The 17,033-nt window shown below is 43.2% G+C and overlaps 2 protein-coding genes across 2 annotated transcripts; one reads left to right on the forward strand and one right to left on the reverse strand.

The window, feature by feature from the left end:
- Window positions 1-5,432: 5,432 nt before the first annotated feature.
- MRPL9 (mitochondrial ribosomal protein L9) lies at window positions 5,433-9,282 on the reverse strand. Its single transcript, XM_012767613.3, has 7 exons — window positions 9,072-9,282; window positions 8,738-8,894; window positions 8,130-8,254; window positions 7,860-7,910; window positions 6,705-6,806; window positions 6,090-6,173; window positions 5,433-5,980 (listed from the first exon to the last, which is right to left on the reverse strand). Exons 1-7 carry the CDS (start codon window positions 9,222-9,224, stop codon window positions 5,846-5,848), a joined length of 807 nt encoding a protein of 268 aa, XP_012623067.1. The 5' UTR covers window positions 9,225-9,282; the 3' UTR covers window positions 5,433-5,845.
- A 3,460-nt stretch (window positions 9,283-12,742) lies between these two features.
- On the forward strand, window positions 12,743-15,909 carry OAZ3 (ornithine decarboxylase antizyme 3). Its single transcript, XM_012767620.3, is given in 6 exon segments — window positions 12,743-12,977; window positions 13,306-13,366; window positions 13,368-13,442; window positions 14,196-14,371; window positions 14,858-14,943; window positions 15,653-15,909. Coding segments are annotated over 6 exon segments (564 nt in total). The 5' UTR covers window positions 12,743-12,954; the 3' UTR covers window positions 15,796-15,909.
- Window positions 15,910-17,033: the final 1,124 nt, after the last annotated feature.

Raw genomic sequence — 17,033 nt, forward strand, 5'->3', positions numbered from 1 at the left:
TCTCAATTATCAACTCTAATCTCTAATTTCTCCACTTAGTGAGATTGCTGGCACTATTTGGCTTCCCTCTCTTCACTGCTCCTTACTCTGTAGTGCAGGAAGCTGTCTCTAAGCAGTAAGCTGAGCAATCACAGGGCTCACCTCATTTGTCTCCCTTTTCTCAGTTAAAGTTCCACACTACATGCTTTCCAATGTCTGTGAACATTTCTTTTAAAATTTTGTCTGGTTTTGTAGCTGTTTATTGTGGGAGGGCAATTTCTATAGCTAGATTCCTTCATGGGCAGAAGTGAAAGTCTTCTTGAGCCAGTTTTTTCAGCTACAAACAACTGATTAAAGAGGCTATGTCCCTAGGAGAAAGGGGATAGTGAAACATTATGAAAAATGTACAAGGTAATAATGCCCTTGGTTCTAACCCATAGGGACTTGTGACCTTTATTTTCATAACAGATGTTAGAGAAGGGGGAGTATCCAAACATTTCAGCACTGTGGTGTAGAGTGCTTTTTGACATTGCTAGCCCAGGATCTGAAGCTCCATCATGGGCCGCTCTGTGGGACTGGCAGTGTGTGTGGAGCTAGGTGAGGAAGGTGTACTGGGCCCAGATCTGGCTCACAGTGCATCTGCCGGGTTTATAGGCTCACCTAGTAGTTATTTCACCAGTTCTTAATGTTTAATTGGAATGAATATATTTCATAGTTGGCATTGGGTATTTGGTCTGTAAGGTTGGAGATATCATAGTGAGGAAAGCCACCATGAAGCCCCTGAAACTGCTTCCACCATTCCAGCCTAATATAATAAATAAAAAATGTCACATCAGTGCCCTTCTTGAAGACCTGAAGAATGCATGGATGGTGGTCCCCATTATATTGCCATTTAATTCACCAGTATGGCCCTTTTTGAAACCAGACAGATCCTAGAGAATGACAGTGGATTACTGCAATCTCAGTCAACAAGTAATATTAATTCAACAAGTAATATTAAATCTGTCCCAAATGTGGTATCTTTGCTGGAAATTAACACAGCCTCAATTACATTGTATGTATTGATCTGGGCAATGCATTTTCCCCCCTATCGCTCTATAAAAAAGGAAGATAATAAAAGTTTGGTTTCACTGTTGAGATGAGCAATAATAAATATTTACAGTCTTGCTCCTGGACCATGTAAACTCTCCTGCCCTCTGCCATAATAGAGTCTGAAGGGAGCTGGACCATCTGGACATTCCATAGGACATCACATTATTATATTGATGAGATCATGGTAATTGCATAGGGTAAGCAAATAATGGCAAGTACACTGGAGACCTTGGCAGGATAAATGTTCTTCAGACCCTATAAATATTCAAGATCTTGCCAGATCAGTGATGTTTTTAGAAGCCCAGTGGTCCAGAGCACACTAGAACAACCTCTAATGGAGAAATTTTGCATCTCACATCTCTCATAACTAAGAATGGAGCAATATGCCTGGTAAACCTCTTTGGGGTCTACAGATGGCATATTCCACACTTGGGAATATTGCTCTGATCCAAATATCAGGTGACACAAAAGGCTGCCAACTTTGAGTGGGGCCCAGAGGAGGAAAAGGCTCTGTAGCTCTGTGGTATGGTGAACCTGCTGCTTAGTCCACAGACACTGCATATGTATATATAATGTATAATATTATACATTAGAGGTGTCCAGTGAGAAAAGAGCACATACTCTTACTGGCATAAGCCCCAATAGACATCACACATAGACCCCCTACAGTTCTGGAGCAAGGCCATGCCCATCTGAAACAAGAGTATTATACATCTTTCAAAAGATAGCTCCTGGCATGCTAATGAGTCCTAGTTGAAACAACATGCTTGACCTGAGACATTATGTGACAAGGTATTATAACATGGGTTCTCTCAGACCCGTATGTCATAGGCTGGGTGCTTCCACCAGCAATCCTTCATATGATAAAAGTGGGATGTATAGAATTGGGCACAAGCAAGGCTGGAAGGCAAAAGTGAGCTGCATAGGTAGGTGGCCGGACCTCTTGTCACCTACCACTGTTGCACTGGTTCTTCTTCAGTTTACATCTACAGCCACATGGATCGGAGGATCCCTCATGACCAGATGACAGAAGAGGGCAAAGGCTGAGCTTGGTTAATGTTTGGGTTGCTTCAGTAGGTGGAAGTAAGCTGAAAATAGACTGTGGCTGCACTACAGTGCAGCCCCACTGTGCAGACTGTGGCTGCACTACAGTGGCTGCCCCACTTAGAGATGGCCTGTGCACATGTCCAAAGTAAGAAAATATACAGACTCATGGGCAATCGTGAATGACTTGGCTGGTTGACCAGGAGCCTGGAAAAAGACAAACTGGAAGATTAAAAACAAGGGAATCTGAGGAAAAGGTACGTAGTGTACCTGAGAATGGGTATAAAGTGTGATGATCTTTGTATTGCATGCTAATGCCCACCAGAGAACATTTACCACAAAAACGGTTCAACCAACCAATGACTTAGATTGAATGACTTAGTCAAATAATGTTAGCCAGCCTTTGTTGCTGGCTCCCCAATGCTGGCATAGTGAACATATGAATGGAGGAGCCATGGTGGAGGCAATACCTAGGCCCAACGTCATTGACTTGCCAAGGCTGATCTAACTACTGCTGCTGTGAATGTCTAACTTGCCAACAACAGAAACCAGCAGTTAGCCTGATGTCACCATTCCTCAAGGAAACTATCCAGCCACTTGGTAAATTGATTACATTGTATCCTTGCTACCTTGGAAAAGCAGCAGTGTTCCATCTTGACTGAGAATTGATGTATATTATGGGTATGGGTTTGCCTTTCCTGTCTGCAGAGCCCTAGTCAGTATCACCATCCAGGGGCTTACAGAATTTTGATACATTGGCATGAGAACTCATATAACATTGCAACATGTGACAAGAAAGAACATATTTGGCAGCCAGGTCATCCACTTGAGTATCTTGTTTTTCCCATGCTCAATTTCAAAGACAAATGAACAAGGGGAGTCATGGCCTGAGAAGGGCATTCTGGCATGGTACCTCATCAGGTAACCTACATGGGCCAGCAGAAGTGCAAGTCTGAGGGGGTCAGGGAAGGAATCTAGAATGGGTAGTAGAAGAGGAAGATGAATACCAGTTATGGACCCAAGATAAGCTCCAGCAGCAGGGGCTGTGGTCTGTCCCAGACCTCTTTTCAGTGTTTTTAGGAAGAGACACATTAGAATCCTGAAAGAACCATTCTAGAACTTATGAAGCAAATGGATCTTACTGAGCAGTGGAAGGGTGGACCGCAGTGGGGATTGTGGTGTGAGGCCCAGATTTCCCCCTTCAGGACTGAAGCATTCATTCCCCAAGCTGCTGAGATTGCTGATAAGTTGATGTTTCACCTGAGCCCCTTCCAGGGCTTGCCTTTGGCTAAAGTCAGCTACCTCCCCAAGATCACACCCCTTTCCTAGTTAAGGCAGGGTATGTAAATCCAGCCCACTTACCCTAGCAGAGCCATTCTAGTTTGAGCTTCCTGTGGGATTGGCTGAATCCTTTGTTGAAACTGCATCAGCTCAACTTCTCCCTGTACCCAATCCTGCTTCCTTCAGATCCCCACAGGTGTTGAGAACTTCCCTCAGGCAAATTTCTAACTCAGAGTGTTTTTGCCAAAAACTCAACATCAAGTATTTAAACACTTTTTGAGATTCGTTGTGTGAAACATGGTGCTTCTTGCTCCATTTCAGAGAAGTTCATGATGGTGATGGTAATATTGAAAGATGCTGTGTTAAATCAGCCTTCCATTTCAAAGACAGTGGGGATGGGGATCACTGACATGGTAAATTTCAGATTCAAGCATAGGCTTGAGGCTGGTGCTTAGGTGGCAGGTTCAACCCAGGCCTCAAAGGTGCATCCAGAAGGGTAAAACCCTATGCCCCAGTTTGGGGATTAATTCTAGGCATCCCCAGTTTCCTAGGGATTAACCAGGGCAGAGGGTGTATGCATTTGCATCAGTCTAGATTAGAGCTTCCTAAATCTGCAAGTTAATGGAGGCTCAAGCATTTCAGGAGTTAACCTCTTAAATCCAAGACTGAGTACGCCTATCAAAAGCAGCCAACCATCTTTCAAAACAAGAGGGTTCTGATGGGAGAAACTGGAAAGGAGAAGCTCCCATGGTACTATAAACAGCATCAGTCTGGCTTCAAGATACCCCAAGGGGCCACTGAGGGCACCTACACTGACAATAAATGCCTGTTCACTGGTAACATCAGATTACTTCATAAGTGAAGCGAAGCAGGAATGGGTTGAGGGAGAAGTTGAGCTGACACAACCATCTCCACTGGAGGGCAGATCTTATCTGGTGTAGCAACCAAGATGAAGATGCAGAGACCACTGTCATCTACTAGGACTATACTACATCTGCAAGTACAATTACTTTGAGAAGAGTCACAAGAACACATCTGTGCACCTGTCCTGCTTCAGGGACGTCTAGATCAGTGATGACATCATGGTGGATGGATGTCAGCCTGAGAAAGGCAGTGCACTTCAAAGTGCTCAAGGTCACCAAGGCTGCCAGGACCAAGAAGCATTTCCAGAAGTTCTGAGACTGGATGCCTGCTCACTCTCCCAAATTAAATAACATTATTTTCCCATTTATAAAAAAAAAAGGAAGAAAGAAATGGTAAATTTCAAATAGTACCAGTGCTGGACCTGAGTTATGGAGTTTTGGCAAGTGTGGGGTTGACTATAGTTCAGTACAACTACTGACAATGACCAATTTCTCATTAGCTGGGATGAGCTGAAAGTGAATGAAAGTGCTCAGAATGGCAGGATGACAGAAACCAATCTATGAGCTTCTGGTAAGGACAGCAAAGGAGTCAACTGTCCCATCTTCTTTCTCTACCTAAATTGCATGACCTCACGTATTTGAGTGACCCTGGCACAATCTACCTGTAAATGGATGTTCTTTTTTCTACTAATGAAATTCTGAACTTTTATACAGAACTATCTACTTACCTTATCTCCCATCAAAGCATATCCCAAGATTACCTAATGACTAGCTCTGTATCTTAACTTTGGTCTGGAAATTGGGGTGTCGTCTTTCTCAGAATTTCAGGAGCTGTTTCAGGAAACAATACAGAAATTCCCTTTCACTTAAGCTTCTTTCATCCCAGCTTCATTTTCTCTAACAAATTACCCTTAGGCCTTATTCAGTTTTCCCTTAGAGAAGTAGAATCCATTGTGCTTACTCACATTGATGACTTTATCAATGTATCTAATGAGAGTTAAGTTTTAAAACCAAAGACATACTCAGCTTGCTCAGAGCACTCTCACAGAAACGAGGGGGGGGGTAGCCTGCTTCTCTTCTCCCCTCCTTTTAAGCAGCAAACTTCAGTTGCTTGAGAGGACATACCACTTGGATGTCTTGTCCCCAGTCTACTTAAACCCAGTAAACATCACCTAAAAAGAACGCAACCTTTTTAATTCTGCTTGAGATACAAGTGTTCAGTTAGGATGATGAGAATAAGCCGAGCACTAAAGGCAATGGGTATCTCTTCTGTTTCTATGAACTCCAGTGGAGGAAGAGGCTAAACAGGATCTGGACTGTTTCAGTCCACTGATGTCCAGCTTATCAAATCTACAGCCTGGTACTTCTTGAGCAGGACTGCCCCAGTAAGGCTGGATGTGGTGAAAATTAAAGACGAAGATGGCAAAAATGGAGAATTCAACGTGTATATGCAGTTCAGTCTGATGTCCCACATGTTCTCTCATATTCCATATTTGGTGAGAGCTGGGAGTGAGATCAGGGTACTGGCCCGTTTTTGTTCCACTGCTCCTCTGATTCTGATTTGTTGCCTTGGAGGGAGAATAGGCTTAGCTCGTCTGGGAGCTGGTGGGGGCCATGCCCGTGGCAGCTTGCTTGGCTAACCACTTCTTATATCTTTTGGTCTTGGGCTTCTCAAAGTTCACCACAGACATAGGTACTCTCACAGTGTCAAGCCCATTTACCTGCACACAAAACAACAGGCATCCTCAGATCAGGCAGAATAAAACTAACACTACCCAATGCCAGCTTTTTGCCCAGTCAAGAAAAGGAGAAAGTATGTGAAATACTCACAGTCACCTCACACCAGTATTCACCCCACCGTGTGATAGGCCCTTCTGGTAACTTTAATGTATGGGGGGCGACCACAACACCAAGCTGTAAAAAAAATCATAGCCAAAATGAGCTCTGTTTTCATGACTACCACTAAGTAACCTCATAAAGAGGGTTCTAGAATTTCCTGTATAGGGATGAATAAAATTGGAGAGTCTACTCTGGCTGATCCCATGGGAGGACACAGACCTTCACAGATGATAGTAGAGAAACTCAGTTCTAATTTCACAGAAAGGGAGGTAGATTCACAAAGAAAAACAGGGCTTGAGTCCAAAATCACCTCAGCTACAAAAGTAACAATTCTCCAGCAATTTTCTCCACAAATCCCCACGTTTTCCCTAGCTAGACAGGAAATAAACAGAAACCATCATGTTTTCCTATCAGTCTTTAAGTTCTATGTGACCATCACTAGTCCTTAGTCATGTCCCTCCCATACCCATGAAAACCAACCAAAAACACTTTCCTTAACTCCCAGATTAATGATCACATCCTTTCCTAAGAAAGGGATCACCTTGGGTCTACTTCCCAGAGAGAGGCTCCAATCCCAGGGACATGGTGGCATTTGGGAACACTCACATTCTTGAAGAAGTGGCGGGCAACTATTTCAGGGTTCAGCTCCCATTTGACATTGTTCTTCATTCCTACCTCGAGGTGACAGCTTCTTAGAAATTTCACTGTCTGAAAGGAATTTTAAGTAGGGACTGGGTTAGAGTTGGAATCAAAGGAGAGGAAACATGTTAGCGAGTCACAAGGTCTGAGAGTTCAGGAAAAGGGCATAATTTCTGCCTCACAGCCAAGACAGGTGAGAAGATCAATGGGAAAAATAGAATATTTTTATTGTCTCAAGGCTAATGTTGTCAAAAGATATTTCAGCAATATGTTGTAGGGAGATGTCACTCATACCTTGCTGTTTCCTAAGCAAGGAGAAACAAGGTATGTCAAAGTTAGGGTCATCAATGGGGGTCACTAGTATATCTCAGAATGGAATGACTTTTAACAGACTGTTTTAGTGCAATACTTCTGGCCCTTCAATCTCACCATAACCCACTAACAGTTCCTCCCTGTGTACAGAATGAAGTATAAATTCATTAGCTGAGAATTGAAGATGTGTTGCAAATCTTGCCCCAATCCCCTTTCCACCTGTGTTTCCTAATATTATATTAATACTATATAATCCTCTGCTTTAGCTAGACTGGTGCACTTTCTATGTTAAAACATGCTTTAAATTCCTACTTTTATATCTTTTCTCCCTTAAGAACACTTTTCCCATCCCCTGGCCTAACCAAAACCTATTTCCATAAGGCCTGATTAAATTCCGTGCGAAAAAAAGCCCTTTCCAACCACCCCAAAACCCATTATGCCATGGCACTCTTATAATTTACTTCCTGGAGCTTATTGATCACTTTCTTATGTATATATGTTCTCTCCGACTTGCCTGTAAACACTCTTGAAGGCACAGCCCTCATCTCAAACTTTTCTGTGAGTCCCCTGATGCACAAATTGGGGCCTCCCTCAATATACTAGGGTACTTCATGCAACACATCAGGATCTACCAAGAAGTCTCCATACCAGTTATGTAGGGCAGCCACAACATTTGCCCAACACTTGCCCTTTCTCCCATCCTTGTCTTTGCAATAAGAAAACTTCAAGGAAATCAGGGAGACACTCAGGTAGAGGTCAGTAACTCCCATAAATAACTGAAAATTAAAGAATTTCCATGTTTCTACTCACCGCCTCACCTGCCTTGGTCTGGATCCTCTCTAATTTTCCTTCTTGTCTCAGCTAGAATAGAAAGTTAAAGATGAAAGTAAGTATAGGAAAAATGGGCTCATATTAAGTAGCATCAAACTCTTACTAGGCTGGGCATAGACTGGACTTCTGGATTCCTATTCTGCTAGTTCCTACTTTATTTTCAAATTAAATATCAAAGGGAAGAAAGTTGCTAAAGAAAATTTTAAAGTTTTATTCCTCCAAGTCTCTCTGTCCTCCCTTTAAGCTCACCAATTTCTCCTCTTCATACAGCTTCTTGTTTTCAGGGGATGCATATACAGCCAGTCCCTGAGGAAGGAGCCAATTTCGACCCACAGATTTCTTCACTGAGATCAGGTCACCCCGGACTCCAAGTTCTACCAAGGAGAACAACAGAGACACTGTATTAGAACACTTCTATGAGTCACTAAAGAAAAGATAATCAAAGGGAGAAGCACCTCTCATTTTCTCACAGTACTTGTTCTTCCTAAAATAAATGTTAATTCATATTCTCCAGAAACAACACTTAAGAGGCTTTTAATTAGTCTCTTTAAGACTTGATGTAGAAATTTAGTTTCCCTATATAGAACGAGGAGTTGTCCTGTCAGATTTCAGTATCTGTGGCACAAACTGTCAGGCCCTTCTTCCCACACACTGTTAATGTTGCTGCCTTCATGTTTTAATCTTTCATGCCAGAAGCCAACATCACAATCACAGTACTTTTCAAGGCTTCCTCTTTTTACATATTGAGCTGTTTATTTCCACAAAGTTGAAAAAGTAAGGCTGAGGAAGAAGGGCAGCAAAAAAGTTGATGCCGAACACGACCAGCCTGAGAGGAAGTAGCTGAGCTGGGGCCTTACCCTCCACAGACTGCGTGAGGATGAGCTCCAGCTTTTCTTTGGGCCGATGTTTCGTGTCTTCCACCAGCTTATAGACACGGTGTCGCCGGTGCAAACGGGGCTTGCGGCCCTCCCCAGCCAGCGGCACCTTCCACCAGCGCTCCACGATGACCGTACCCTGGAAGCCAGAAAAAGCAAGGGTGAGCAAGACTCCGCAGAGAACACCCTCTCCTACCGTCTGCATCTCAAGGAAACCCTGTCACACCCCAGACCGGGCCACTCCAGTCTGGATTCAGCACGCCCCCAGAAATGACACCCGGGCGTAATAGCCCCATGAGCCAGACCCAACTCTCACCCGGTTTTGAGAGAGGCTGAAGTCGCGATCCGGGTGGTGGATGCCCATTTCAAGTCGCGGACGGAGCAGCTCCCGGACTTTCCCTCGCAGCAGCAGCTCAGCGCCTGCCCGCAGGAGAGCTCTGCCTGGGGCAGTGACCGTGGGCGCCGCCATGTTCCCGAGCACAAAGGGAGATCTGAGGAAGGACCCCGGCGTTCGGCGGCAGGAAAGGCCCCAACGGGGGCTGTCCGCGGCGTGCCTGAGCCGGCGCGGCTTTGGTTTGGGCTGAACTGGGGGACGGGTGGGACTGCGGCTTCACTGAATCACCAACGTCGCCGTGAGACTAGAAAGTTGAGATAAATGCTCTATGCTCCATGATTCCGCGTTTTCCTCACTCCTCTCTCGCTATGTTTTTTTTTTTTTTTTTTTGGCAGAGTGAGGGACGCCCATAATTATTGTCTGATAATAGAATGAGTGTTAGGTGGACTGACACCGCAAAGGCAATATCTTTCTCTTGATTTTATCTATAAAGTGGGGGCTTCGGTTTAGCGCTAGTTGCTGTCTGAGGCACTCTTTAATTCTGACATTCTATGATAACTGGATACTGAAGGAAGCACGTTGCTCTAATTTTTCCTTATTTCAAATCTACCTAAAAGTAGTAAAAGGATGGGATCCTTTGGCAAAAACGGACAACTCCGGGAGGCGTCTAACCCGTAATCATTACACTGCAGTGTTTAAACTAATATTTAAGGAATTTTAAATCACAAGGGATATAGCCACAGAAAAAAGAAATGATGGTAGGGCCCAGACAGTTCCCCCTTTGGAGGGTCTCAGTACTGAAGACCATAAAAACGGAAGGAAAGAGGGTCTGTTTGGCAGAGGAGATTATGGGAAGAGGCTCTATGCATCATCATATTTGGCCCTTAAACAGACTGATCAGTCGTCCCTCCTCCAAAGTACACTTATAGTACTTGGCTTCCAGGACACCAGTTTTGTTTTCTTCCTACTTGACCCGTCTTCACAGTCTCTTTTGCTTATTTCTTGTTTCTCTCCACTTCTTAGGGTGCTCCCATGAACTCAGTCTTTGGACCTTTACTCTTCTCAGTGTACACTTACTCTCATGGCTTATACTACTACTTATTTATATGCCAATACCTTCCAAATTTCTATCTCCATAACAGACTTCTCCCAAACCCCAGACTCAAGTATTCAACTGCTTATGTATATCATCTTCCCCTTATAACGTAAGGGACATCTCAAAGTTAACATGTCCCAAACTAAACTGATCTATACCCCCTGCCCGCCAACTGCCTCACCTGCATCCTTTCCCACCCCAGTTGGTGGGAATTCCATTCTCTTAGTTCCTGGACTCACCTTAACTCCTTTCATACTCCATCAGAAAATCCTGTGGGTTCTACCTTTTAACTACAGATTTGCCCCAACTTGTAATGGTTTGACTTACAATTTTTTTACTTTACAATGGTGTGAAAGCAATACACATTGAGTAGAACATCAAGTTACATGAAATATTCAACACTTTATTATAAAATAAACTTTGTATTAGATGATGTTGCTCAAATGTAGGCTAACTTAAGTTTTCTGAGCACATTTAAGGTAGGCTATGCTAAGCTATGATGCTCAGTAGGTTAGATGTATTAAATACATTTTTGACTTAGGATACTTTCAGCTTACAATGGATTTATCAAAATGTAACTCCAGTGTAAGTCAAGGAGCATCTGTATTTCCAGAATCCAACCACTTGCCACCACCTCCAAGGGCTCTATGCTGGAATAAGTTACTATCTTTCTCCTGTATTACTGCAATAGTCTCCTAACAAATCTCACTTAATTCTCTATAATAAATTCTCTCAGCTTACTTATAACATAGCAGCCAGAATAATCTTTTTATTTATTTATTTATTTTTATTTTTTTTAGACAGAGTCTCACTCTGTTGCTTGGGCTAGAGTGCCATGGAGTCAGCCTAGCTCACAGCAACCTGAAACACCTGGGCTCAAGCAATCCTCCTGCCTCAGCCTCCTGAGTAGCTGGGACTACAGGCATGCACCACCATGCCTGGCTAATTTTTTCTATATATTTTTAGTTGGCCAATTAATTTCTTTCTATTTTTAGTAGAGACAGAGTCTCGCTCTTGCTGGTTTCCAACTCCTGACCTTGAGCGATCCACCTGCTTCGGCCTCCCAGAGTGCTAGGATTACAGGCATGAGCCACCGCGCCTGGCCAGAATGATCTTTTTAAAAGCATAACTCAGTCTTTGCAATGAATCTCTCAAAAAACAAAAACAATAAAAAAAAAAGAGAAAAGCGTAAGTCAGATTGTGTCATTCTTCCACTCAAAGCTTTGCAGTGACATCACCTTTTACTCAGAGAAAAAGAAAAATGCCATACAGAGGTCTACAAGGCACTATATAATCTGCCCAGGTTAGTTTCACCCTATAGTTTACACTGCTTCACCCCCAGTGGCTGCCTTGCTGTTTCATGAAAACACCAGGCACATTTCCTCCTTGGGGCTTTTGTGCTGGCAGTTGCTTTTGCATGGAATGCCATTATCCCTAGATGCTGATTGGTTAACAACCTCATCTCCTCTAGTCTTTGATTAAACGTCACTTTTTCAGTTAGGCCCACTGGATCATGCTATTTATTACTGCAACCCTGCCCCATCCCCTTCACACTCCTGATTCTCCTTTATTTTTGCTCCATAGCAGTTATCTTCTAACATACTAACTAATTTTTGTTCATCGATGTATCCCAAACATCTAGATTAGTGCCTGGCTCATCACAGTAGGCCCTCAATGAATGTTTGTTGAAAGAATGAATAAACAAATATGCGGACATATCAAACTGGTGGCCCCAGAACCAAATTTTGCTCATAGCGTTGATTTTTTTATCATCAGTTTTTATTTTTTGAGTTAGTAGCCAATATTTTTTAAAAATTGGAGAAATTTACCACAAAACTCTCTTTCCAGTTTCTGTTGAAAAATCATACAATCTGGCACCACCAAGTCTGCATTCCCACATGCCAACTGGATGGAGCTGAGTTGTGCCGGCTTTAGACAGGGTGTAAACTTTCCATTTTGCTACTGCCCCCTCCCCCCAGCTAAAAACCCTGAAGGCATTTAGTTTGCAACTACTACCCTACAAGGCAATAGAGAAAGGTCAACAATCTGTAACACCCCTGGGTTATTAAGGGTAGGGATGATAATAAAAATATTGAACTGGTAGGAACAGGGAACCAACTGAAGCTCAACACTGGATCAGGGTCTTGGAAGCCTCCTGCAGTGTCAAACACCAACTCTTTAGTTGCTAGATTTTGGAGGAAGGGGTGTGTCCCCAGAGCCAGAGCAGGTAGGCACAAGTGCTTAAGGCAAGGCTGTTAGCCAACCAGCACAGAAGTTTAAAAGTACTGTATTTTAACCACTCATACAGCTATGAAGTGCATACTAGTTTATTTATTTTATTTTATTTATTTATTTATTATTATTTTTTAAATAATAAACTACAAATTTTTTACATTTATTTTTTTGGTCCTATGGATTGGTTCAGGTCTGAAGTGCATACTAGCTGAATATGAGCCTGGGTTAAGGGGGTAGGGGAGCAACAGAGTGGAGTCCTGAAGTGACATAAGGGCTGACACCTTGTCCATGTCATAGTGCCCCATGAGTCACAATGACACCAGTTGGCCTAAAGCTCTGCTGCTCGTCTCTGAACCTCACTTTGCCGCAGGGAGGCACTGAACTGAAAAACTGCCTTGTAACAGGTGGCGCCCCTCTGTCTACTCCCTCTCTTATATCAAGAGGGGAAAAACACGGAACTACTGCTACCCGTTCTGGTCACCATACGCCTACTATCTTTACTGTTACAAATACCGGATCACCCTCCGGGAAAGGATGCTGCCTTGTTGTTACAAAAGGTACTTGTTTTCATTTCTATTTGTAGTTGTTTGGATAAACTGTAAGAAAAAAGAAAAGATTATAAGCTTTGGTTATGGGTTAATAAAAAATGAAAAAAAGAAAAAGAAAAGAATTTGAAAGGAATTCCCAAGTGGCAAGAATAGGGTGGATGGCTGGCATGGGACTTTAGAAAAATTTTTTCTTCTGCCTGGCCTGGGAACATGGAAATAGGCTGGTCCACAGAAAATACAGATAGTGCCAGAGCCTGGTCCTGTATACCTGGAAGTTATGAATCTCTCCCCACCACAGATTCTGAGATAAACTAATTTGGGTCTCTTTCCCAACCAGCATCACCTATAAGGAAGAGGAGGACTTGACCCTCCGGCCCCGTTACTGCCTCCAGTGCTCCTGAGTCGCCAGCCGGCCTCCAGGTGGGCAGAAGCACCGATCAGGGTAACAACCACCAGCTTAAACAACTGTATTCGGTAAGTGGGCTGTGATAGGGCAGCCCTTTCTTGCTGTAGTGATACCTTGTAGAGAGGGACATTAGCTAGTTGGAAAATGAATCACAGAAAGCTAGAGGTAGATGGGAACTTGGAGCTCATGTGTAAAAGCTACTTTTTTATACACAAGGATTCTGGCCAGAGATGGTAAATTCAGGTCATACATCTGATAGTGAAAAGCAGGATGGGAAAAGAAGTGAGGACAAAAGTTGAGCAGTGTTAGGACCTTTGGGACATAAAGTTTTGATGCTAGGCTGGGTCTAAAATCCAGAACTCTTGCACATGCCCTTGTATTATACTGCAATAACATGCTTGGTTTGACTTTTGCATTTTAAGTGAGAAATGGAAGAATTAAGAGAAAACCATTATGATGAAGAAAGTGGAAGAGTATTATTAGCGAGACAATAGAGCTTTGTTTAAACAACAAGCTCTCTAAACATCTTAAGTTTCTAAATGGTTATTGTACTCCTGTGGCGAGGTCAGCAGGCAGTAATACTACCTCAACTCCAGAGTCCAGATTGTTTGAATCAAGGAGAACTCCATAATAGGGATAGGCTATTAGTTCCTAGGACAAAGGGATATTGTTGCATCTCTAAGACCTTGGCTCCGATTCTCCCCAGGGCCCGCCCCCCATCAATCCCTGCTTGCTTCCAGACACAAATCTGCCTGAAATCTGATTTGAGAACTAGATGAGCACATAGGAGACTATTGCTCTCATTTTTACTCCTTTTCCAGGCTGGAAACCTGACGGTGCTGGCTACTGACCCCCTGCTCCACCAGAACCCAATACAGTTAGACTTCCACTTCCGCCTCACCCCCCAGACCTCTGCCCATTGGCACGGCCTTCTCTGTGACCACCGACTCTTCCTGGATATTCCATATCGGGCCTTGGATCAAGGCAACCGGGAAAGGTGACTGAACCTGGATGGGAGTGTGGGGAGGGAAGAGGTAGGACATTTCACCCTTTTATTGTGTCATAATCAGTAACTAGGGCTGATTCAGGTACTGGATACATGCAACCATTCAACTGGCATACAGACAAGCCTATGAACTGAGCCAGGATCTGGGGCTCAAGGAACAATTCTATGGGAAGTTGCTGGACTCAAACACAGAAGTGGGGATCCAGAAATAGTTGAATGATAGGAAGTACTTTCTAGTTGTTCATCTAAATAGAGCAGTTCCTTCTCCCTAGACCCATTCTGTGGTTTATTTCTTAGTCCAATAGTGTGCAATCTCTTGGCTTCAGAGAAAAATCTACCAAACTATTTTAGCAACTTTCATTTCCTGGCTTAAGTGCATCCAGGAGGGCAAAAAAGATTTCTTCTGTTCCAAATGGGTGTCTTTCTGGATTGAGTTGGCTGAACATTTCATTAACTGTTTTTCTCTCTGGCCCCTAGTTTGACTGCAACACTGGAGTACGTGGAGGAGAAGACCAATGTGGACTCCGTGTTTGTGAACTTCCAAAATGATCGGAATGACAGAGGTGGGGACTGGCTATCCTCCCTTGTCCTTCATGCTGAGGCAGCTGGACAGTTCCTTTTCCTTTGTAGGAGAGCCTCTTCCCCCCCTCTTCTTGCCTCCCATCACAAAGGAAATTAAGTTACTATACTATCAGGAAGCCCCTTGCATGAGGTGTTAGAGGCCAGACTGAAGGAGCAGTGGTGAAATTACACAGAATCCATTCAAGGGATGTGGTCAGCAGGACAAAAGGGAGCTCAAATGTACTGAGCACCTACAGTGTGAAATGGTTGGGCAAAGCCAAAGCAAGAATATATTTAACCAGATGCCTGGAGCATATGTTATAGAAACTATAACCTCTTCCCTTAAGGAGTTTATACTCTGTTGGATATAAAACAAAGGATAGTCAATAACCATTCATAGATACCATTTAAGAGTTTACTATGCTATTGTTGTGTTAAGCACTTCATAAACATCCCATTTAATCTTAAATTCTGTGAGGAAGGGTCTATGGATTTTCATTTTACAAAGGAGAAAACTGAAGGGTTAACTCATAGAACATCATAAGTTAAAAGCCAGGGTGAAAGTCTAGGGCTGTTTGACTCTAAAGCACATCTTTATGCCTGTACTTTACTGCTTCCCAGGGCCACTCTCTAGGAGGAGAAATCAAATCTCTGGGGTAATACATGTAGTGTTTCAAGAGAATTCTAATCATTTGTTCTATCCTTTTACAGGTGCCCTGCTGAGGGCCTTCAGCTACATGGGCTTTGAGGTGGTCAGACCAGATCACCCTGCCCTCCCTCCCTGGAACAATGCCATCTTTATGATGTACCCCCTTGAAAGGGACCCTGGCCATCTGCCCAGCGAACCTCCCTAAAACATGCTTATTCCAACTCTGAGGGGCTGGAAGCCTTGACACACGGGAACCAGGGGCCCAGGATGTGATTCAGGACACCTCTGTCCATCCTAGGAATAAAGGGAAGTGCAATCATCAAGTGTTCACTCTTTCTTGGGGGGATAGTATGGTTGGCTGGAGTGGAACATGAAACTTACAGAGGGACTTGAACCAGAGACAAAAGGGACCCAAGGATTTGCCTTCCTCTCCGCCCTCAAATCATTTCCCCAACTTACTCTAACCACCTGGTCAAGGGAAAGAGAATTCAGAAAGACTAGGCCTTGTTAGATGTTTTCATCCATATATTTCAGTTGAAACTGGAGACATTTAGTCTGGACAAAACCAGAGAAGGTACATGGATTCCTTGGCTTTGGCTCAAGGGGAAGATCAACAGATGGAAGAGGTAGCATAGAAGATGGCATTCCAGACAGCACGAAAAGTATTGGGTGGCATTAGAATGAGAAAGAACCCATCAGAATGAGATGCAAACTGACAAGACTTACGTAGGGCACACTAAAGTAGATGTTTATATGCAGTAACAAGTTATGGAGAGAAGTGAGACACTACTTAGTTTTCAGAGTAGGAAGTCCTGTGAGTGGTATCAAGTGACCTCTATCCTCAAGAATAAAGATCCCCTGAGGAACTAAGGAAATGAGGATTAAATGGCCTCACCACCCTGTTGTACAATGACCCCAATCAGGGCTGAGCATGCCTCAGTGAGACTGCAGCCAGTGTGTGAAATGTCAAAAAAAAAAAAAAAAAAAAAAAAGCCCCTCAAGGATTCCTCCAAGACTACACGAACTGCTCACTGGAGCTGCTCCTTCATTAAAGTTTTCTACTAATTAGTACTGAGATTTTTCTGAGAAAATTTCGAAAATTGTGGTTGTGGGAACATATAGTTGCCATGTAATATATAGACCTCACTAATCCCTAGACTTTAAAAAACTGTCACATAACGCTGCCTTCTACAGGTTTAAGATATTTGATTCATCTTACCTGGTTCATTTCATTTGCCATTTTTCTACCACCCACATTAATGTTTACACATTTACTTTCAAGTACCTTCAAAGTTCTCACCTAGCCTCCCAATACTGTCAAAAATGGAAAGATGCTATAAAGAAACAGGCTACCTAAAGTCTTAAAATAAGTTGGCAGTAGGGATCTATACCTGGATTTCAGGTTTCTAGAATTCTAATACCAGGCCTTTTCTTCCAAATAGT

The sequence above is a fragment of the Microcebus murinus genome, chromosome 2 (assembly GCF_040939455.1).
Source record: "Microcebus murinus isolate Inina chromosome 2, M.murinus_Inina_mat1.0, whole genome shotgun sequence".
In the NCBI taxonomy this organism is placed as follows: Eukaryota; Metazoa; Chordata; class Mammalia; order Primates; family Cheirogaleidae; genus Microcebus; species Microcebus murinus.